Source organism: Marmota monax, unplaced genomic scaffold (assembly GCF_021218885.2).
Source record: "Marmota monax isolate L192 unplaced genomic scaffold, Marmota_monax_Labrador192_F-V1.1 WCK01_AAM20220418_F8-fsc00046, whole genome shotgun sequence".
Classification (NCBI taxonomy): Eukaryota; Metazoa; Chordata; class Mammalia; order Rodentia; family Sciuridae; genus Marmota; species Marmota monax.
In genome coordinates this window covers 8,887,548-8,911,778 of record NW_026692486.1, presented here as the reverse complement: position 1 = coordinate 8,911,778, position 24,231 = coordinate 8,887,548, and the positions used below count along the sequence as shown (strand labels likewise).

At 34.8% G+C, this 24,231-nt stretch overlaps 1 protein-coding gene across 9 annotated transcripts in view; it reads left to right on the top strand.

Moving 5' to 3' along the window:
- Positions 1–24,231, top strand: part of Ttll7 (tubulin tyrosine ligase like 7) — a 162,663-nt gene that overhangs the window by 53,994 nt on the left and 84,438 nt on the right. For 4 of the 9 annotated variants that reach the window (XM_058578990.1, XM_046443224.2, XM_046443222.2 and 1 more), the window contains 5 exons: positions 14,759–14,954; positions 15,157–15,288; positions 17,123–17,244; positions 18,059–18,126; positions 21,979–22,137. In XM_058578990.1, the coding sequence (XP_058434973.1) occupies positions 14,930–14,954; positions 15,157–15,288; positions 17,123–17,244; positions 18,059–18,126; positions 21,979–22,137 (506 nt within the window). In that variant the 5' untranslated portion in view covers positions 14,759–14,929. Of the gene's footprint in view, positions 1–6,043; positions 6,111–14,758; positions 14,955–15,156; positions 15,289–17,122; positions 17,245–18,058; positions 18,127–21,978; positions 22,138–24,231 lie in introns of those variants that run through there. The other 5 variants (XM_058578989.1, XM_046443225.2, XM_046443223.2 and 2 more) reach the window with 4 other exon arrangements.

The following is a 24,231-nucleotide window of genomic DNA, read 5'->3' as shown; positions in this document are numbered from 1 at the left end:
CACACACATTATGGAGAGTTATTTGCTTTACTCAAAGTCTATAGATTTAAATATTAATTTATCTACAAAGTACCTTCACAGCTACATCCAGACTGGTATTTGAACAAATATCTGGGTATTGTGGCCTCTCAAAGTTGTCATGTCAAATTAATCATCACAATGAGATTACCTGTGTGCATGATCTTAATCTTGTGATGCCAAATCTTGATCCGCTAAAGGTACAGTTTCTGAGTGAATTTGATCATTCCTGAGTGATTGTACCATTTTTACCTATTGCTGTTTACTTAATAGTTAGTGGCAAGTTTCACTTCTCAGACTCTATGATCTTGGGGTATGTGGTGACGATGTGAAAGTCAGGTCTGCTGATGAGAAAGAAGAGCTTGAAATATTTAGTTCCTTAAACACTGGGACTTAAAAATGAAGCTCCTGATGCCCAGTGCTGTGGAGATATAGGCTGTACACACTGCACCTTTGCCCTTAAGAAACAGCATGGTACTGGCACCAGAACAGGCTGGGTAGACCAGTGGTACAGAATAGAGGACACAGAGACTAACCCACAAAATTATGACTACCTTATATTAGACAAAGGTGCTAAAAGCATGCACTGGAGAAAGGATAGCATCTTCAATAAATCGTGCTGGGAAAACTGGAAATCCATATGCAACAAAATGAAATTAAATCCCTATCTCTCACCATGCACAAAAGTTAACTCAAAATGGATCAAGGATCTAGGGATTAAATCAGAGACTCTGCATTTAATAGAAGAAAAAGTAGGCCCTAATCTCCCTCATGTGGGGCTAGGCCCTAATTTCCTTAATAAGACACCTATAGCACAAGAATTAAAATCAAGAATCAACAGATGGGATGAATTAAAACTAAAAAGTTTTTTCTCTGCAAGATAAATAATATGTGAGGTGAATAGGGAACCTACATCCTGGGAACAAATTTTTACCCCTCACACTTCAGATAGAGCCCTAATATCCAGAGTATACAAAGAGCTCAAAAAGCTAAACACCAAAAAAACAAATAACCCAATCAACAAATGGGCCAAGGACCTGAACAGACACTTCTCAGAAGAGTATATACAATCAATCAACAAATATACGAAAAAATGCTCATCATCTCTAGCAATCAGAGAAATGCAAATTAAAACTACTCTAAGATACCATATCACTCCAGTAAGAATGGCAGCCATGATGAAGACAAACAACAACAAGAGCTGGCGAGGATGCGGGGAAAAAGGTACACTCATACATTGCTGGTGGGACTGCAAATTGGTGCAGCCAATTTGGAAAGCAGTATGGAGATTCCTTGGAAAGCTGGGAATGGAACCACCATTTGACCCAGCTATTCCTCTTCTTGGACTATACCCAAAGGACCTAAAAACAGCATACTACAGGGACACAGCCACATCAATGTTTATAGCAGCATAATTCACAATAGCTAGACCATGGAGCTAACCTAGATGCCCTTCAATGGATGAATGGATAAAAAAAAAGTGGCATTTATGCACAATGGAATATTACTCAGCACTAAAAAAATAATAAGATCATGGCATTTTCAGGGAAATGGATGGCATTAGAGCAAATTATGCTAAGTGAGGTTAGCCAATCCCAAAAAAACAAATGCCGAATGTCTTCTCTGATATAAGGGGGGTGACTCAAAATGGGGTAGGGAGGAAGAGCATGGGAAGAAGATTACCTCTAGATAGGGAAGAGAGGTGGGAGGGAAAGGGAGGCAGAAGGGGAATTGCATGGAAGATGGAAGGAGATCCTCATCTTTATACAAAATACATGTATGAAGATGTGAGAAAAAAAAAGAATAGCGTTACCTTAGATTAGGTAGAGAGAATTGATGGCAGGGGAGGGGAGGAGATGGGGGGATAGGAAGGATAGTAGAATGAAACAGACATTGTTATTACTGTGTGTATATATGTGATTGCATGACCAATGTGATTCTGCAACCTGTATACTGAGAAAAATGAGAAATTATATCCCATCTGATTCAAATGTATGATATATCAAGGTCATTGTAGTGTCATGTGTAACTAATTAAAACAAATAAAAAATTAAGAAAAGAAACTAATATTTTAGTTGATGTGTATTTTAGAAGACATTCAAGTGAAATATTTAATTTAATAATTGAATAATAATGATGTAAGTATTTAAAATTGCATACCAAATATATATTGTTGTAAGACTTGTCTTTTCCATGTTCTTAATGTAAATAAATCTGTTTTTGTTTTAATAGAGTGCCCGAGAATAGAGAAATGAAGTTTTTCAAAGAAATGTGTTAATATACACTTAACCAATATTACATGATCATCTAAACCAGCTTAAGCCAGAAACAGATGAGTTTTGCAGTACATTTGATTAAAATTTCTCTAATAAATGTGATTTTTTTCCCCAGTGTGCCGCAATCTGGTTGGGCACAAAATAACGGAGCCACCACAAAAGCCTTGTAGATTCAAACAGCAACTCTTTATTCCCAAACTCTCACTGGCACTCTACACACACTACTTGGGAATACACTCCCTCCACCGGGCTCTGCGTACCAAATCTCCCAGAACCCGGCGAGAACTCAACGGGAACTCCAAAGGAGCGGGCGCCTGAGGCAGCAGGATATGCCCTAATCCTGGAGCCCCCCTATTCCCAGCAGGATCCACCCTAAACCCGGAGCCACCCTAATCCCTGAGCAGGGTCACCTTTCAACCCAAAATGCCATGTGTCATTCCTACTTGGCTATGGCTCTCAGCACCAGTGAAACTTTATGTTGGATAATTCTGAATACTAGATATGATTAAAAAAAAGTAAGTCCAGATCCCATGAGGCACAACTGAGAAATCAACTGGCTTTGTTTTTTTTAGTATACAAGTTAATTTACAGCACTAAGATGCACATTGTGGGCATATAGTTACATATGGTTTTATAGACATCTAGGGCCAATCATCATTCTTGAGTATATTTATAGTTGATGAGAACAGTATGTCACAGATTCTGGATGTGTTTTTATTTTTCAAGTAATTTGTGAACTGATACATTTTCTAAAAGAAAAATGTGTACGTCAAAGACAGGAGGCACACACACATTCATTTATTATAAGTATTAATGCATATTGATTGTACAAAGTGATGGAACAGTGACGTTTCCATACATGTATATATTGTGCTTTGATCATGTCCACCCTCTCTTTTACCTTTTTTTTTTGCTCTCCCTTTTCTCCCTATCACCCTCCTTCTCTTTCTCTAATAGTCCCTCTTGTATTTCTAAGTTAGTTTGTTTGTTTTAGTTTCTGCATATGAGAGAAAATGTGATACTTGTCTTTCTGTGTGTGGCTTATTTTGCTTAAAATGATGTCCTCCAGTCCTGCCTAGCTTCCTGAAAATGACAAGATTTTATTCTTCTTTTTGGCCAAATAGTACTACATTTTGTGTGTGTGTGTGTGTGTGTGTGTCTTATACTTCATGCATTCATCTGTTGACAGGCAGTTCACCTGTTGACAGGCACCTGGGCTGATTACATATCTTGGCTATAGTGAATATTGCCACAACATGGATGGCTATTTGGGTTCCTCTTTTGCATTCTGACTTCATTTCCTTCTCATAATAGCCAGGAGTGGGTAGCTGGATCATATGGAAGTTCTGTTTTTAATTTTTAAGGAACCTCTATACTGCTTTCCACAGTGGCTGTACTAATTTACAATCCCATCATCAGTGTATAAGGGATTCTTTTTCTCCATATACTTGCTAGCTTTTGTTATTTTTTGATAATAGCCATCCTGAATGGGGTGAGATGGAATCTCAATGTAGGTTTGATTTGCATTTCCTCTAACAGCTAAAGGTTCTGAGCATTTTTTTGTCTTATATTTATTTGCCATTTTGTATTTTGTCTTTTGAAAAGTGTCTATTTGGATCATTTGTCCATTTTTTTTTTTTGCTAGGATAACTTGTTCTTTTGTTGTTAAGTTTCTGAATTCTTCATATATTCTGGATATTAATCCTCTGTCAGATGAATAGCCAACAAAGATTTTTCTCACATTTTGAAGATTGTCTTTTCACTCCATCGACGGTTTTCTTTTCGGTGCAGAAGCTTTTTAATTTGCTGTAATCCTGTTTGTCAATTCTTGCTTCGTTTCCTGAGTTATTAGAGTCCTATTCAGGAAATTGGTACTGGTGGCAGTATCTTGAAGTGTTTCTCCTGTTTTTTTCTAGCAGTTCCAAAGTTTCATTTCTTAAATTACGATCTATCCAGGATCACACAAAAGAAAACAAAACAAAGCAAAAAGATCATTGATCCATTTTGATTTTTTTTTTTTTACAGGGTAAGAGATAGGAGTCTAGTTTCCATCTTCTACATTTGGATATTCAGTTTTCTTAGCACCTTTTGTTGAAGAGGCTGTTTTTTTTTTCTTCCTGTAATGTAAGTTTTTTTAAACACTTTTGTCAGGAATGAGTTGACTGTAGATATGTTGGTTATTTCTGGGTCCTCTGCTCCATTCCATTTCTCTACATGTTTGTTTTCATCCCGGTGTGCCTCTGCATGTCCCTGAGGGCAGAGGGAGGCTATGGAATCTCAAAGATTTATGCTGGGGGCATGATGGTGGTGGGTTCTGTGCAATTCTCCATCCAGTTTTGGTGTTTCCAGTCCTTACTTCCCACCCCATGCCACCATGTGCAACTTCTTACTTTCCCAGACTCTAGTAGCTGGCTTGTCAAAAGGAGGCATGTTCTGTCTCTTCTGCCCTGATTCTCAAAGCATTGACCTCAGACCATAGGGCCCTTCCCAAAATGGCAGAGAACTTCTCCAGAGCCAGTTCATCATGCATATGTTTAGTCTGTGTTTCTAAAGGGTGCTGAATCCTGAGCCAGTGGTGTTCACTGGGACTCTTCCTCTTTCTCCTCTCCTCTTGCCAACCCCATCCCTGCCATGCTTCCATGCAGTTGGTGCTTTTCATTCTGTTTCACTCTCTATTCACTTCTCTTCCACTATCCAATGTCTCTGTGTTTCTCCAACTGTCTTGGAGAGACTAGTCTGTCCACTGTTGAACTCGGGTCACCTATCTCACTGAGCAGCTACATTGTAGTTGTTTTCATTCTGTCTCAAGGAGATACAGGCAAGTTCTTGTTGCTTTTTATCTGCTATCTTTGGAAGCATGTGTATTATCTTTGGCATGTATTTTTTTTTCTAGAATACCCAAGGAGATGATGAGCATTGAAAAATATTAGCTGCTTTAATATCGTCTGTAATGAAATAATGAAGAACAAATAAACTTTTAAACATATTGATGACACATCTTTATAGTATTTACCATGTGTGAGAAGAGAAGATAGTGGTCAAGAAAAGGAATGAAGGATTAAAAAAATGAATTTGAATTATTCAGAATATCTGTGGAGATTATATTATTGTCCACTGGTTAACTTTAGGACCCAGTTCTATTCTGCATTCCATTATTGTTTATTAGAGTGAAGGACAAAAATAGTTCTTTTCCTCTGCGTTTCCATAAAAGGAAATGCCTCATGACAAAGATTGTAGTGAAAGAGAGAGAGTGTTTTCAAAGAGCTGGAATGACTTCTGGAAAAGAGTTCTATTTTAAAATGAGCTACACTTATTAAATATAGCTGATTTGATTTAATTTTCTCAACAGTCTGTTAGATAAAGGGTGTTAATATTTTATTTCTCTTCAAAGGTCATCTTGTAAATTCACTTTGCATCTCAGCTAACAGTTCAGAAACAAAATAGTCTTATTATTCTCTTTCAAAATGTTAGACTCACATTCTAGCTTGGCTAATGGAGGTATATGCTGCATTATGTGGGATAGGACTATGGGTTTGCCTTATTCCACATGGATTTTGTGAACTTTGATTCTTGGACCATGCCATAATTTACTGGGATTTAATTTAATTGTGAGAGATTTGAAAGCTGTGACAAATTTATCTGATTCTAGAAGTTAGTACAATTAATTTCTTTCTAATTTTAAATTCAAAGACTTCCTAAAGAACTATAGCCCCTAATATGGTAGCTCAGCAGTTGTTCCTGTGTTCCAGGATCTGTGTTTAGCATGGAGAATGTGTACCTTAAGACACTTTGCAAGCTGTCTCAGAGAGGAAACAGGTAAGGGAGCCTTCTCTTATTTCATGTAAGTTGTGACATTTTAGGCAAAGACATTTTAGTAATTTTCTTAATTAAAAAAAATCAAACCTAAATTATTTCTCAGGCTCTGTGTAGAGGGAAGATGGGGACCAGCATCTGTAGGCATGTATCTTCTCAGACTCAAATCTAGTTCAGAAAAATAACCTATCTTCTGAAAATTAGCCCCAGTGCTGACCCTCACTGGCTTTCATTGGATCCATGTTCATTGCTGAACCAACTCCATGGTCAAGGGGATGGAATTTTTTAATTGTTTTCGGCTAAGTCATTGACCCATTCTTGGAGCTAGGATCAGCATCATCCCACCGAAAACACCTGTGAAGGAGATAATGCAAAACAGGCCGGTTGGTGGCATATTGATTATTTCATGCTGAAGTTACCTGAAGAGCTGGAGTGACAGAAGGGGCCATTTGACCTGATTTTCCCTAGATGCAGTTTCTTTTGAGAGAAATATCCTTCATATACCAGTTTGGAAATAGGTCGTGATTATCAGAGATTAATAATGGGGCTGCAATGAGCCTGAATAAGTAAAACCCTTGAAGTGACCCTTATCTCCCACAAGCTTCTCCTTCCTTTATACCTATACCACCCACCACAGATCTCTTTGTGACATCCCTTGAATTTGTTACCTTACTCAAAGTATCCATTTATCCTGTCCCATTCCTTCTTAGATGTTTTTTGTTATTTGCCTAAAAAGCATCATGTTCTGGTCATTTCTTCAGACCTTACTCTTTGTGATGATCCACTTGTACATCTAAAATTAATAATTCTTTTACACCTTCTCTTGTTAATTGGCTTTTGTATTAACTGGGTTCCTAAACCAGCCAATGAGTATACATAACACCTAAAGAGGAAGCATGATCTCTCTTTCCCCTACACAGGGGTTGAGAATGAGGGAGAAGTGCTTCACCAGAGGAAAAATAGATTACTGTTAGCAGAAAATGGGTAAACATAGACTGTGGCAAAAATGATAGTGTTCAGAATCACTGTATCAGTGACTTTGCATTTGGCTTGTGTATCTTTTTTTTTTAATAACCAAAACAGTAATTTCTCTTGGAGTAGCCTGTTCATTCAAAGGTGCAGTTACGTGATTGTAACAGAAGCTTAAAGTAACAGTGGCTTAAACGTGATGGAGGTTTATTTTCTCTGGAGCTGGGCTATCTGAGGTTGACACAGCATTTCCAAGACAAAATCAATGTCACTGGCATTGCCTTAGCTCCTGGAATCACATTTTCAGACCTTACTCTTTGTGATGATCCACTTGTACATCTAAAATTAATAATTCTTTTACACCTTCTCTTGTTAATTGGCTTTTGTATTAGTAGGGTTCCTAAACCAGCCAATGAGTATACATTGAAGAAAAATAAATAAGTGCTTTCAAGGTGTTTTTCTGGGAAGTCCTGCTTAACAACTTTAATTTCCACCTCATTGGCTCATCAGTCCCCATGTTCTTGGCCACATACACATGCATGCAAGGAAGTCTGGGAAAGGGAGTTATTTAAGCCATTCTAATAAGCCTCAACTGGTGGTTTGTTTGCAAGGACAATCTAGGAAATACCTACTAGGTAGGTGACTAGTAGTGTTAACTAAGTGCTGTTAACTAATATGGGTAGCACAGGAGGTTTATTTAACAATTCAATGAATTTTATAACTTAAAATTTAAAATTCATGAAAGCAGGTGGAAATACAATTATCAGAACTAATATATGCCCTGAAATTGGTACCAAGGTATACTTTGAGTATTAAACAGGAGTTCAACAGAAAATTAAAGATAACTCTGATGTATTTCTCTTGGATGCTTGACATTCCATGTTAGGTATATCATGATATCCTTTACCAAGATAGGAAACATAAAAGGAATATCAGGTTTTCAGAAAGAAGTTAAAGAGTTAAGTTTTGGATGTTTAAAACAGTAAATACTGGCATCAGATGACATTTGGTTGATGTCATCTGTTCACCAGCTAGGCAGCTGCACATTTTAATATCTATTGTGCATTATCTGGCAAACAACGCATGGCTTGCTATTTTAGAAATTTTCCACTTCTCTTGTTCCCTCTCTTCCATCTTGTTGGATTCCCTCTCTCCAGGACCTTGGTTATGCTAGGCAAGTACTCAGCTACTGAGCCACAGTTCTATCCCATACTTTCACATTTTGATCCAACTCTAGAAAGAGTTGGGTCCAAAGAACAGTCAGTTCCAATGCCATAGCTTAGAACAAGAGTTCTTTGTGTACTAAAGCATAGTTTGGGTGTTTGGAGGATATGAAGTTCAATTCTCCTAGTCTGGGTTCAGTATCTTGCAGGATGAGGGACTAGGAGGAGGCAAGTGGTTTGACAAAAGTAAGCAAAAATGAGGAAGTTAACTGATATCATCACATGAGATCTCTAGGGAGTAGATGCAATTTATTTTTAGGCTATTGGAGTACTATTTAGATATGAAATATTATATTCTAGGGGAAAATATTATATTCTAGGAGAAATGTATCCAGTCTTTCAGCTCATTTAAGCATTTGATAGATACATTATGAAATAATTTTGTCTTCTGTCAGTTTAAATAACTTAACTGTAACTCTTACTTACTTTGACCTTTTCCATCCATCATTTTTTGAGTGAGGTTTTTGCCTTTTTTATTATCCTATGTAGCAAAAATACAGACATTGATAAGGAAAAATGCTTCTAAGATATGCTGTGTTACCATTACCTTTTTATCAGTACCCCTGCTTTTTATTGTCACTCTAGGCTAAATTCTAAAGACAAGATACACTATAGACCTAAGTGTAGGTGATGTAGTTTAAAATCATAAATACTGAATAAATACTAAGCAAGCTTAGTGTTTGCCAACATTAATTCATTACAGAATGAATAAATAGTTCTGTTTGTTCTTCCAGAATATCACAATTGATTTATTATAGCTATCAGGTTTATAGAAGTGGTTGATCAAATGATACTTTCAAATATCTGGAAGAAACTACATCTTTAGCTATGGCTTTGGGGAATATGCCCAGCCGGAAAAGGAGGCAAGAGTTACTATGTAGGGGAGTAAGTAGTTTCTCTAAACCCCTTACTTTGTACAATGAGTGGTGTCAATGCGTTGTTGTTACTGGGGGCATTTGGGTGATGTCATTTGTTCACCAGTCATGCAGCTGTGCATTTTGAAGTCTATTGTCATTTCTTGGCAGATAGCACAAAAATAGGATCAGTTATGCTTTGGAAGGGACCTTTCTGTGGTCCCCATTTATAAAAATAGATGATTTCTTTATCCTTTATCTCCAATTACAAATTGGCCTTCTTTTTTGTAGGCATTTTTTCATTTTGATGCAAAGTACCAAGTCCTATCCTATTTCCTAGATGAGAAATCTGCAAGTCATTTGAGATTACTTTTCCTTTCTTGATCACTGAGTCCTGTTGCTATTTTGTAGTAGCAGTATTCTTCTCCCTGTGATCAAGCTCTTAGCATCTCCTTCCTGTACTTTAGAATGCCCTTCTAAGACTCTCTGTCTTCACTCCTGAACTCACAAGAACTATGTACTGTGTCAAAAGGAAATCTGGATTATGTTACTCCCCTTAGTGTCCTTTAGAGATGCCATAATGCATACAAGTTAGGAACACACTTAACTTTCCACCGTGTGATTTAGGACACAATATGTCTGAAAAGACACGCAATGGCTCAAGCAAAAGTATCATGGGTGTTTCATTCCCACCTGTTATTTCAAAAGGTTAACCTGTGATCAGTGTATACTTTTCTTTATATTAGGAAATATGTCTATGATATGTAGAAGAATACAGACGCTCACTCTGTAGACCAGGGCTGGCTATTTTGTCTTCCTCCTTCCTCTCAAGAGGCATCAGATTTGGTGTTTGTCATTCCCACCTAGTTCTTTATATTTTTGTTTCATATGTATTTTCTAAGCTAACTAAAACATTATGTATAGATTTGTAAATATATAAAACACACATATACTCACACACACAAACACACACATAACAGTTATTTAGATAGCTTTTATTCACTGTGTCCAAAATACCTGACAGGAAAAATTTAGAGGAGGGAAAGTTTATTTGGGATTAATGATTTCAGAGATCTCAGTCCATAGATGGCTGACTCCACTACTCTGGGCCCAAGGTGAGTAACATATAATGGATGAAGGGCCCAGCAGAAGAAAGATGCTCAGCTCATTGTGAGATCAGGAAGCAGAGAGAGAGTGTGTGTGTGGGGGAGGAGTGGGAAGGAGGTGTCACAAGGAAGATGAACTCTTTTAGGGCATGCCCCCAGTGACTCTCCTCCTCTAGCCATGCCCCACATGTGTACAGTTACCACCCAGTCAGTCCATTCAAGCTAGGAAGGACTGACTAGGTTATAGCTCTCATAATTCAATCATTTTACCTCTGAACATTCCTGTATGACAGGAGCTTTGGGGGGCATCTCATAACCAAACCATCTATCTATCTATCTATCTATCTATCTATTAATTATCTATCTAATGAAAACATCTCCACCATTCTTTGGTGGATATGTATTGTGATCAAGAAATATATCCTTAATTATTTTAAGTTCCTGAGATTTTTTTTTATTTTAAGGAAAATATACTCTGTTCTGACTAATAAAATTTGTTTTTTTGTGGGTTTTGAGAACTGAAAGTCATGCAAAAGGATAATAGTTATGAAAATGAGATGGGGAATAAGCTAGATTCCAAAATGTCACCTATGATGCTAGGTGACAAAAAGAGAACATAAAGGTTGATGGCTTTTGTTATAAATATGAAAATGTTGACACAAACTTTTATTATAGTATTTTACTTTTTTTGAATAGTGAAGTATGCACGGGGTACTAAAAGGTGTTCATACAGGCCTGTCTCCCTTGGCCCTTTCCCCAGCCATAGTAGGCCACTATTGCAGTCTGTATATATTCCATATATTCTTCTGTTGGATTACCCAAGTGGCAGTATAATAACCTTTTTTACTTTAAAAACATGAAAATAATAGATTGTAAACAGTAACATGTTTTCTTCTCAGAGATCCATGACTTTCCACTGCTTACTCCCAGCTATCATAACTGATATTTTTCAACTCATTGTCTTAGTCCATATGTTGTTACAACAAAATACCACAGATGGGGGGGAGATATATCTATCTATCTATCTATCTATAAATTATTTTTCATAATTATTAAGACTGGAAATCTCCTGATCAACGGGCCAGAAGTATCCTTGTTCTCTGAGGACTGCACTGTTTGCTTCTAGGCTGCCACCTCATTGCTGTGTCCTCTGGAAGGGATGGCCTTAGATGGCATAAGGGCTGGAAAGGCAAAAAAGGGCCAAAAGCTGTGTGAGGGCTTTTTTGTAAGGGTCTTAAGTCCCATTCATGAAGGAAGAGCTCTCACCATCTAATCAGCCTCTAAAGTCCACCCACCCCCAGTACTGTTGCATTGGGGATTAAGTTCATCATGATTTTAGAGGACACATGAATGTTCAAGCCATAGCACTCATGAGCGGGTGCTTTTTGGACACTGTCTCAGGCACCATTCAAGGCTCTGGGAGTGGAGGAATGAAAAAGATGGACAAAACCTACCTTGTTTAGGGAGAGCTTGCCTTCTTGGCTGGTGTTTATTATAATAGAGATATAAGTAAAGATCTTCATGATAGACCAGAGGAGGGAGAAATGAATTTCTTCAAACACAATAAGAGGAAGATTTCAGGGAAAAGCGGATGTGTTTCTGGACTTTAAGTGATTGGTAGAAGTTCAACGGGAAAAACTGGAAAGAAAAGATTCAGTAGCACATTTGTACTGGAATTATTTTGGTTTTATTTCAATTGTGTGTTATCTATTGCACTAGGAAGTTCTATATTCAAGGTTACTATTGGCTTGAAAATTTGGCAACTTGTTTTCTTTTAAAAATGATTTGTTTTGTTTCTTAGGAGTCATTTTCTGATGACCTACTTTTTTTTTTGACCTGTTTATTTAGGTGAAATCGACATGAACATTTTTATAAATGTTTTTTATCTGATTTTTTTCATTTTTTCTAAAATTCATAATAGTTTTTTCTTTGTTTCACTTTTTAAAAATAATTTTTTATGCATATGTTATAATTTTATTTGCTTTAATGTCATTAGGTGCCTATGGTTGAAACTCCCAACTTTGGATTCATTCTAGAATTACTTGAAGAGCTTTACAAATGCCATTGACTAGGCACTATTTGTTTCTGAGGTTTAGTCTGGGCACCAAGATTTTCAAAAGCTCTTCAGGTGTTTTTCCTTTGCACTCAAACTTTAGAAACTATTGACTTAAGGAGTTTAGAAAGTAATTAAAACATGCTATTTTGGGAAAGTAAATAACTGTGGCTCACCTGAGTAGCGTGATCAATCTATCATCTTAAATTTCTTGTCTGGAATACAGTGAAATAATTAGAATTGGGATAATATACATTGAAGTCCTCACATTTGATAAATATTTTTATCAAACCATAAAAGGAATTAAATGAAACCTATATATGGACAGAATAATTTCCAAGGCTTAGATTCCTGCAGGGATGGGATAAATTGTCTTATTATTGTATAGAGTTCAAACTCTATACAAAACAAATACAAGATTTGTTACAAATTAGTAAACTTGCTCACAGAGCCTGTTGGTGTTAGGTGAACATTGCTTTCAAAGTCTTCTTGACTTTGGCACCTATTTTTAATGTACTGAGTACACTGATACTATAAAGGAGGCCTTTGTTTACTCTAGTAACAAGATGTTGGACATGACCTAGTAAACTCCTACCTCCCGAAGTATCAGAAAACCTCTAGAAAGATATGGAGCTGAACTCTATGCTTCTACTGTCTTTTCTTCTGTGATGCGATCTAGTTTGTATCCAGCTTACAATAAAAAACTGAAGGGAGGTTTAGCAATGTTTACTACGATTTCACTGTTTGGTTTTAAGTATCGCAAATACTATTGCAGTACATATTGCAAGACATGCCAGAATACAGCTATGTCTTGCAGTATGTACTGCACTAGAATTGTAGACTTCTGATATGCCTGTTAGCATGGTATCTGAAAATAGTGAAATTCAATGAAGAGAATATTTAATTAGAATTGAGTTCAAAGTCTAGATTTACAGTTTCTAAGCTGCTTTATCTCATCTCCAGCCTTAGTTTCTACATCTGGAAAATGGGAAAGAATTGAACTGAAGTTTAATGTTGGTTAATGAGATAAACTGTTTTAAATATTAACACATTGCCATTGTTCTGAAATAATAGATCACTAGTTTTGAAATAATGGTATTTGGGATGATATATGTGAGTCCCATTTAATGTAGCTGTATTTCTGAATTTCTGATGAACCAAATAAATTTCCTAGTAAAGGTGTTGGTAACATGCTTTTATCATAATAATAGATTTCATAATTTTTCATGCGCTTAAAGACGTTTTATAAAACTCAAAGATTCTTAACATTTAAGAAGGGAAAAATCAGAATGTTGATAATATAGATCTCACAATATAGTCAGGGCATAGAAACCAAAGTTTATACATATACAGTACCCACACAAAATGTACTGTAGGCCATGTTGACATGCAGATCAAAATGGTTTATTCATCTAAAAATGCTTGTTGTGTTCCTCTATGTACTCAAATAAGATCATCATGGTGATAACCCCTCCTATTTTATGCAGCTTAAAATTGTTCTTAAAGATACAATTCAAATGTGGTCTACTTTATTATTATTCCTTTCTTCCCTCTTCAAAACAAATCCCTTCTCCACATTACTCAGCAAGCTGTCTCTACCCTGGTGGTTATTTTATAAAATATAAATATTTTACACATATTAAAAGTATCACTGCAGTTATATTTTAGGTATTAGATTGAAGGTTGCATGGTTTCTGGTTAAGGAAGTCTGGCTCTGACATTAGAGGTATCTTCATTTTGGGGCAGGAGCTGTGGCTCAGCGGTAGAGCTCTCGCCTAGAATGTACGAGCCCCTGGGTTTGATCCTCAGCACCACATAAAAATGAAGAAATACATAAAATAAAGGTATCATGTCCATCTATAACTTAAAAAAAAAACAAATATTTTTTAAAAAGTATCTTCATTTTAATTTCCACTTTTGTCTCTCAGCAGACAAAATTGTTCTTTACAAGCTCAATTTAGTTACCTGTGAGATGGGGACAAAAAGCTTCTACCTCAAAGGCTTGCTGAAATTAAGTGGCATAATATAAAATGCTGAAGATTGTAAGTGTTCAATAAGTGGTAGTGAATTTTTTATTGTTGTAATCATGTAAAAATGATACATAATTTCATAAAACCCCCTCCACTTGACACACTCTTTCAGGACCAAGACCATCACTTGGCATTTTGTGTAACTTTTTTAAATCTTTATTTTTTAGTTGTAGTTGGACACAATACCTTTGTTTTATTTATTTATTTTTATGTGGCGCTGAGGTCAAACCCAGGCCGGGCCCTTTACTCCCCCAACCCATTTTGTACATGTTTAAGGAGAAGTTCATTAATAAATACTTGTTGACCAAATACATTAGTTTTTCTCATTACTTGAGTTTTTAAAAAAATAGCATTGGCATATATAAAAAATTCATAAAACATTTTTTCTAAATTATTTTGTTTTAAAATCCCTATAGGTACCTTCGAAGTTCATAATTGTCTTAAAATCTGAGGATTCCACCAAGATAATATGATAAGAGCTCACAATGATTTGGAACCACATCCTACTTAAACTAATGTAAGACGTGCAGATTTCATGAGAGTGTGGTACAGCTGCAAACATTGCTTTCCCATTGGCATAGGCAGTAATGCCATCTCTGCCTCAGGAGGGAGGTGAGCAGACTGGCTGAGCCACATTACACCATATGATATGATGTAGATCATTACTGTTTACTGTTGAGTGTGCAAAATTACTTTAATACTTTTGAAGTACCATAATTTATTATTTTACCTTGTTGGGGGCATTTGTGTTTCTGGTGTGGATTTTTTTTTCAATTTCTGTTATATTTGGTTGTTTTTTACATTTCTTTTAAAGTTATTCAGGGACCCTCTCCCCTGGATTTGAATATGGAGTTACCTTATCAAAGCACCATGAAAAGAAAAGTTAGAAAGAAGAAAAAAAAGGGAATCATTACTGCAAATGTTGCTGGGACAAAATTTGAAATTGGTAAGTCTCCTCAGAATCATGGGATTTTAAAAATTGCTGGAAAAACTGATTTGGTGATGAAAACAACATAAAATTGCAGAGAGATAACTATCTTTTATGTAATGGGTTTTTAAGTGCTTCGTATAAAATTTCTGGCATGATGGAAGGATTCTTTTTCTATGCAGTGGAGGATGATATCCTTAAAAAGATCCTAAGTGGTTTCTAAAATTTCAGTTCAAACAAAAAGGCAGTTAAATAGCTTAGATGAAAAAAAAAAAGTGAGAGTTTTAAACTTGACATTGTATTTTTCCTTAAAGCTCAACTTAGCTCTCTGAACTTTGATGTTCTTTATAAAAGGGATTTAAATATGACTGACCCTAAAATTTGATTTTGTGTATATAAAGAAAGAATAGATTTTCTTCATTCCTCTTACACAACCTCCATGTTGTCAGCTCCACTGGTGTGTGTGCCCATGATACCCAGATTTAAGAAGCTTATCATACTCCCTGCTCCATAGCTGCCAGTTCTGTTTATCTCAAGTTCCTCTCTGTGAATTTTGAGAGGCCCCTGACAGTGGCTGTCATTTACTCAGGAATAGGTCTGCTCCTGAGCTGTTTGTAGACCAGTTAAAGAATTCTCCCAGGCTATGCTGCTATTGTCCTTGCCCTCTGTATGAGCTGTAGGTGGCACAACCCTCAGGATGCCAGAGCTCTGACAGGAGGCAGGAATGGACCTTTCCTTCAGTTCTTGTGTGTTTGCACATGATCACCTGGGGCTTGCATACAACCCCAGGTTTCACTTGGCCTCCCTGGGAAACAGCAACTCCATCTCAGCAGCTGTCTCCATTTTCCTCCCCTCCTTCACCCCATTTGCTGTTCTCTTCCTCATGCTTGTCATGGACACTGCTGCATATAGAGTCCTTTCTTCTCAGCTAGCAAATGTTAGGAGGCCCTAGAACTTGAGACCAACAGGTGTGGGGTTATCAGTTTTCTATGTGAGCTAAGTCATTTCAACAATTGATACATCATAGATAGGGTACTAGTAAAAAAAGAAAAAAAAACATTAAAAACTTGGATAGTTTTTAATGCACTCTTATATAGTTCCTGCATCATTGTGTTCTGGTTCAGAATTCTGTAGGAACCCCCAAATTATGCTAAGTATATTGCTTATCTTTATTTTAAACTTGAAATTTGTTGGAAGAAAAAAATGTCAATATATTAACTGTGTTCAGAAAGGAATGCTTAAATAGTTTGTACTCAAAATGAAGTTTTTCTCTGGGTATTGATTTCCTCAGTAGAATGACAGAATTAGGTTGGAAGCACAGGAGGGGCCATATTTAAATTCTTCCTGTGAATTCTGCTACACTGGTTCATACTCAGAGTAAACAGAGATGACTTGGTTTCAGGAGCCAAAAATAATTTGAACTAGGGAGGTGGAAAATCCAAGATAGTTCTGAAGATCAGGTGCTATTTTTACATTTGCCCTTTTGTACCTATCTCCAGGTCATGAAAAAGAAGTAAAAGTGAATTTGTATCTCAGTCTTGTCTCAGCTGTTTTTTTTTTTTTTATTGTTCTAAAATTGACTACTTAACCCTTTGGGAGTTTATGTGTCTGTTAAATCTGAGAGGACTAAAACTAGGGTGTTGTGTACAACCTAATACAGTTCTTGGTTATTTTGAGAAAAATTTGTTCTTAGATAAAACTGTTTTAATTAGAATTGAAGTTATGCTACAAGTAATGCATTTTTTATAAATGAAATACTACATTAATTAGTTTGTATTATTTATGACATTATATATTACATATATAAATATTTCAGAAGTATTTTAATTCTGGTTTAACTATTTGTTTACAGTTCGCTTAGTAATAGATGAAATGGGATTTTTGAAAACTCCAGATGAGGATGAAACGAGTAACCTTATATGGTGTGATTCTGCTGTTCAGCAGGAGAAAATTGTAGAGCTGCAGAATTACCAGGTGGGACATTAATCACAACCAGTTCTTAGTATGAGGAAATTATATGGACTCCATCATGGTTTCTTTACATAGACCCTTAGTCTACTGACATAGTAGATTCCAGTTCTAGTTTACCTCAGCCTGTTTTGTTGCTTTGTGGTTGTGTTGACTCTGCATGGAGCCTGCATCTTTTTCAAAAAACTTAACTTTTAACCTCCTTCTTTCTTTAAATTATATTTAGTAGGAAAAAATCCTTTTCCCAAGAATGTGTTCTGCATTACACATAAAGAAGAGATTGCACGGGGAGATCAAGAAATGGAACTATCTTGCAATGTTAGATATATGTAATTTGGCTTTTATTTTTAAAATGTAACATAAATTTTTATTCAGAAGAAAGTAGAAATCACATTGAAAAACTAAATACAAGGACTATATAAGTTGAAATTTTATATCATCCTTCTTCATTTGTTAATTTAGAGGATAATATATAAATGGCCAGTTTTTTATACAAGGCCTATGTGTATTAAGGTAGTAAATGTAGTATGCCCAAAACAGTTTGGATATTGAATTACCACATATTCAACACAGGACATCATTTACCATCTATGTAAAATCTTTATCTGATTTCTTTAAAATTTTATAATTGTGTTCTGTATTATGACAGACTTCTTAAATCACAATTTAATTATAGATCATTTAATTTAAAATCCTTTACATTAACAATTTCTAGTTTATTAAAACAAAACTCAAAGGATGGATTTGATTGTATTTAGTATAAATAAATATATTCATTAATTCAATGAGAATATTAATATTTACTTTTTTTATTTTCCAGAGGATCAACCATTTTCCAGGAATGGGGGAGATCTGTAGAAAGGATTTCTTAGCAAGAAATATGACCAAGTAATCTTCATTTCCTTGTAATAGAGAAGAGCTGTTTAAGATTTTATACTGTGAATATTGTAGTGCTCTTTTATGAGTTTCCATTGATTTGAAATGATTTCTAGATGGAAGAGAATTTTAGAGCTAGAGCAATCTTAACAGTTCCCTTGTTCTAGTCTTTCATTTTGCAGAGGAGGTAACTGAGAATCAGAGAAATGATTATCTTGCTCAAAGTCAAACAAATAGTTAATAACAGAGCTGGATCAGAATTCATCTCATAATCTGAGTACTCTTTTTACTGTAATTTGCTGTTTCTTTAGTATCAGAAGTTGTTCTTTTAAATGTGAGCAGTAGTCTATGTGGCATTCAATTGATACTTGCTTAGTTTTAGTTAAACTGTACAGTAACTAATTGGTTGCATTATATGCCATAAATGTGTGTGTGTGTGTGTGTGCGTGCGTGTTCACACTGGTTATTGAACATCTAACATGTACCAGGCACACAATACACAGATACAGGTATGCATGCTCACTCAGGGATGTACATGCATGTAAATTAATCTCTGAGGTCAGTAACAGTGTACTTTCACAGAAAAAATTGTTAACAAATACTTCAGTGTTTTGCTAGATGAACTGTAGAATGTTTATGTACTTTATACTTTTGTTGTTTTATGTTTTAGATTTTTTTTTCAGTTTAAGAATGTTGAGTGGTAAGAATTTACTAAAAGGAAAGAAGTCTATTCTTAAAGTATAGTAAATTTATGTTTATAATTAAGAACTATTAAGGTGTGAAAGTTTATAATTTTTCATCTATTAATGATACAAAATTTTTTGTAGGTCTGGTATATGATCCAGAGGCTGCTAATTTTTAAGTAAAAAGATAATAAAACTTAGTTCCTGCCTAAAACTCACAATTTAATTAGAGAGTAAGAATAATACGAAGAGTCATGGTGTTCACAGATCACTATTAGAGAGAGCTCACACTATTCGGGGGTCAGAAAGGTACAGTTAAATATACAATGGATGTGGAAAATGTATACAGGGCTTACCCTGTGAGAAGGTAAGGAGCTCACAGCAGACATAGCAGTGGGAGAAAATATCTGAAGACTTGAACCAGCCTGACATTTGGGCACCTTTAAGCAGTTTCTATGGTCATGTATGATGTTGCAAGACCCAGTCTGAGATGATGCTGGAGATTTATGCAAATGCAAGGACACATGTGCCATGTTATTATATTTTATTTCATCATTCATTCATCTTTTTATCTACTCAGCAAAAACGTTGTTTTTCATCTTGAAAGAGGAAATTATTGAATAAACTTAAGCAGAGAAATAATGTCTTAGAATCATGGTGGCACTCTGCATAATGAATTCAATGAAGGTAGGAGTAGAGGGAGAAAACTGTGAGATGATTGTCACTAGTTAAGAAGTAATGACCATCTAATGAACCACAGGAGTGTTAGTGGGAATGAGGAATGGAGAAGAAATCTGAGTGTTGTTAAAGATAAAATTAATGTGCCATCAGGGATATTAAAGAGATGGAATTGACTGAAAATGACTTTGATGTGAGTATTAAAGATGGGGAGGGGAGAGGCTTTCAGGATGATTCCCAGGTTTTTGACTTGGAATATTATGTAGGTAGCATGATTAGAAGGAATATAAGAAGAATAGGCTTCAGGGGAAATGGAATTTACCTCTGTAAAGTTTTGGGCATGTGTCTCGTTTGTCATTTAACACACTTATTAAGGACCTACTATGTACTATGAATGGTGTTGGGGTCTGGGTACATAAGTCATCAATAGCAGATCTATTGTTACTACAACATTCAACTGCAAGTGTGATAGTGCTATGAAGTGAAGGTTTGTAGTTCTAAACCTGTGTGTAGAACAGGAGCTCTGACCTAGTTAGGAAGGTATGGGAGAGTTTCCCTGAGGAAGTGATGTGGAAATTGATACATGAATGATGAATAGGACTTTATTGGTACAGATACTAGATAAGAAACATCCAGGCAGGAGGAACTGCATGGGCCAAGGTCATATGGTAGGAGAAAGCATAAATAATCAATATACTGAAATAATGTCAAGTGCAGTTGCAGCATAGAGGTGGATGGGGAACAGGGGAGAGATTAACTGAAGGTGAAGATGTTCAGAATTATGATCTTTATCTCCAAGCCATGGGGGAGGTAGGGGTAAGGAGACTAGGAGTGATGGTAGTTTGCCCAGATTCTCATTTTGTAAAGATGCTTTTGGCTGCTTTGTAGATAAAGAAGTTTGTGTGAGAGAGGTAAGAGGATAAAGGTAGCTCTGTGAGCAGGCTACTGCAGATGAGCAGTTTCTTATTACACAGAATCCATGGAATTCTCCCTATGGAAAAAGTAGTTTTCTAGAAGTTATAACCTAAACATAGAGTTAACTAAATTACTTATTTACTATCAGTAAGTCCATGACAAAATAGAAATTATCACAGATATCTTCTTAATTAAAACTGAGTATTTCTTTTGAGCTAGATAACTTAAATGGAGTAAGTATTCACTTGAATATATGCATGCTTTGCTCTTTTCCAAATATGTATGGTTAGTTTTTGAGATGTATTATTCTGATAAAAACTTTTACATGATCTAATTTCATAGAATTGTTAAATACATAATAAATTTAAAGGTGTTGGAAACAAAGACCGTGACATTAGCACTGTTATTTTGCTTTGTTTCAGTTGTCTTTAATTTTCAAACCAACCTATGTTATTCTATTTTGTACTGAGATTATTTTAGTTCGTTGGCTTAAAATAGATTTTCCAGATAAAATGGGTAATTATTTTCTTTCTCTTAGGGGTAACTTTTTTATAGGATTCTCATGAGAAAGCACTTTTTAAATATAACTATATGAGTCTTCTGTTGTGTAACTCAAGTGACTGATATATTCCACACCCAGTCTTAGAATTTAGACTCTGATTCTGTGCAAGCATTATGCTAAGACTCCATTTTATTTTTAATCAATTTTGCTTGGGGAAATGAAATTTCAGAAAAGACTTTTGGAAAAAAATTTTCTTTTAAAACAATCAGATTTTCATTAGTAGGCAATATTTAAAAAACCTTTCTCATAATTTCTTCATTTTACTTCTAAGTACGGAATTATTAACATTTGGGATTAATAAAGATTAAACATTTTAAGCTTATTATTATTTCTAAATTATGTGATCTAATAAAAGAGGTGACCTAATTTATAACAAACCAAAAGTATCAGGACCTACATCATAACTACGCAATCACATGTACAGATAGTGCATACAAATAATAATCAACACCTCTGTTGATTCAGATGCTTTCACATGGTTTCTCAGAAAAGCAGTTAAATTCTAAAAACAGTAGCATCAAAGGAAATTAGTTGTTCCCCATGGGTGACCCAGAAGTCACGTTTAAAGAGCCAGTGTGTCTGGCATTTGGCCTTGAGCTTCCTTGCCAGTTGGTGACTCACTCCCATGCCCTTGCCTCATATGCCATCTATGCACTCATCATTTTGTTTTGTGATTAACAGCCTTTCTCTGAATTCACTGGGGCAGAGACTATATTGCTTTTATGTTAATATTGCCAGTACCTGGCACAGTGTATAATCAAATAGATCTTTGGTGCAGTAATATGGAAATTAAATACATAATAGGGCAGAGATTTTGGTCTACGTTTTGCACTGATGGATCTAGAAAAGTGTAGACTAGTGTCTTGTACATAGTAGGTGCTTAATAGACATTTGTCGAACTGGGTCTATAAGTGAGTGAATCAATGAAGAATTGGAGAGAATTTAAATCATTGTAGTATCCCTAGCAGAGAAATAAAACAAAAAATTTTAATACAATTTATCTTTCATACTGTCTCTAATTTATAGAATGATCAAGTCTCGGCCTCTGGATTATACCTTTATTCCTCGAACATGGATCTTCCCTTCTGAATATACTCAATTCCAGAACTACGTGAAAGAGTTGAAGAAAAAACGGAAGCAGAAAACTTTTATAGTAAAACCAGCTAATGGTGCAATGGGTCATGGGTAGGTTTATTATTACCTGGAATATATAAAAGCTATAAAAATGGAAGGAAAGTAATAATGTGTATAATTACTCATGGTTGAGTACTGTTATGAAAAAATAATAAAAATTGTTTTTAATTATTGTTTTTTGGAACTAAATGCTTAATGAGGTTCATTCTTTAAAGTTATCTCACAAGCTTCAGTAATTCAGTTTAAAGATTAAATCAGTAGGTGTGAGACCTTTAATAAATAACGAAATGGAGGGGAAAAAAGCTGTATTCTACTTTCTTCATAGACATAAAATGCTCATTTATAATAATTTTAATAATCTTGGAGAGTAAAGTCATGTTATAGTAAAGAAAAGGAAATGGAAGGAAGTTATTCTTTGTATAGCTATAACCCTAAAACAGAACAGTATGATCTTTGCTGGATAAATAGTTTTTTTTTTTTTTTTAACTGTAGCCATGATAATTGGGTTGCAAATGAGTAGAACACATTTTAAGCTAGAGTGCCAAGAATTAGACATGTTAACTGAAAATAGAATGTGGACTTAAAATTCTTGTTTCCTTTTGCTTTTTTATATTTAGTTGTTTACAATGCACTTTTAAAAAGAAAATGTGGCTGAAGCTATTTTTAATAAAATAGACTTAAGTGATTTAAATTTTTTTATAAAAAATGCTATGGGGAAAAAGGATTCTTGGAAATGGTAGCTACTCTGGAAATTATTGTCCAAAAAATTTCCTTTAACTTTTAATCATAATGTAATATTTCAATCATACATTATATTTAAATGTAGTTTGATAAAATAATCAAGTATGTTAGTGGCAATTTTGTGTCAACTGCTTAATGTTAAGTTGGTTTCCTATAGGTATCAAAAGGAAATTTTTTGGAAGGATTATTTAATTTTATATTTTTCCTCAATTTTAGTGTTAATATTTAATATAAATATATTTATATTTATTGTTAAAATGTATGTAAGTAATAATTCTCCAATTTCTTTTTATTACAAAATAAAAATTACTGGAAGAGCAGATAATTGAAAGGGTATTCTGTGTTGCCTGAGTTTGTGTCCTATAATGCAACAGTATGTATGTAAAGTTGCTTCTTTTCTTTGTTAAAGATGCCTGCTTCTTGCTGATCTTCTGTGTAGTTATGGAGTACTGTTGCTTCCAACTGTTATTGAACTGTTTATCCCCTTGACTATACCAGTTTTTGCTTTATATGTTTTAAAGCTCAGTTGCTAAATGCATATATATTTGTGCTTATTATGTATTCTTGATTCATTGGTATTTTTTATCATTGCATAATGTCATTTTTTACCTCTTGTAGTAATTTTTGTCTTAAAATGTCTTTTATCTTATACTAGTATAGCACTCCAGATTGTTGTTTACATGTAATATCTTTTCACTTTCAGCCTATTCATACTTTTGACTACAAAGGGAGTTTTTTTTTTTTTGTAAATAGCATAATAATTAGACCATATTTTAAAAAAATCCATTCTGCCCAAGCCCTGTCTTTCATTAGAGAGCTAATCTACTTATACTTAATGTAATTACTGAAAAAGAGTTATTTCATTTTGCTATTTTGTTCTTTATTTTGTATATATATTATTATATAGTTTTTATTCCTAAATTTCTCCACTCTACTCTCTTTTGTGTAAATAGATTTTTTTTGTAAACTTAAATTCCCTTGTCATTTCTTTTACTATAAGTTTAATGCAATTTACACTAATGTATAATAATCTAGTATTCTGTGTCCATCAGCATAGATTTATAACTGTTTTTTTAATGCAGTTGTCTTTTAAATCATTAAAATAATGAAGAATTACAAACCCAAACTACATTGTTAGTAACTTTCATACTTATTTGTGTTGCCACCTTTCTGGTATTCTTTGGCAATTTATTTATTATAAAGTAGATATGGATCTCTTTGAATTTATTCTCCCTGGAGTTAAATAAGATTCTTGGATGCATAGATACATGATTTCCATCCAACTGGGAAGTTTTCTGCCATAATTTCTTTAAATCTTCTTTTTGATTTTTTTCTATTTATTTTTCTTTATTTGTTTTTTATTTTTCTTGTTCCACAGACTACATAATTTCAACTGGCCTATCT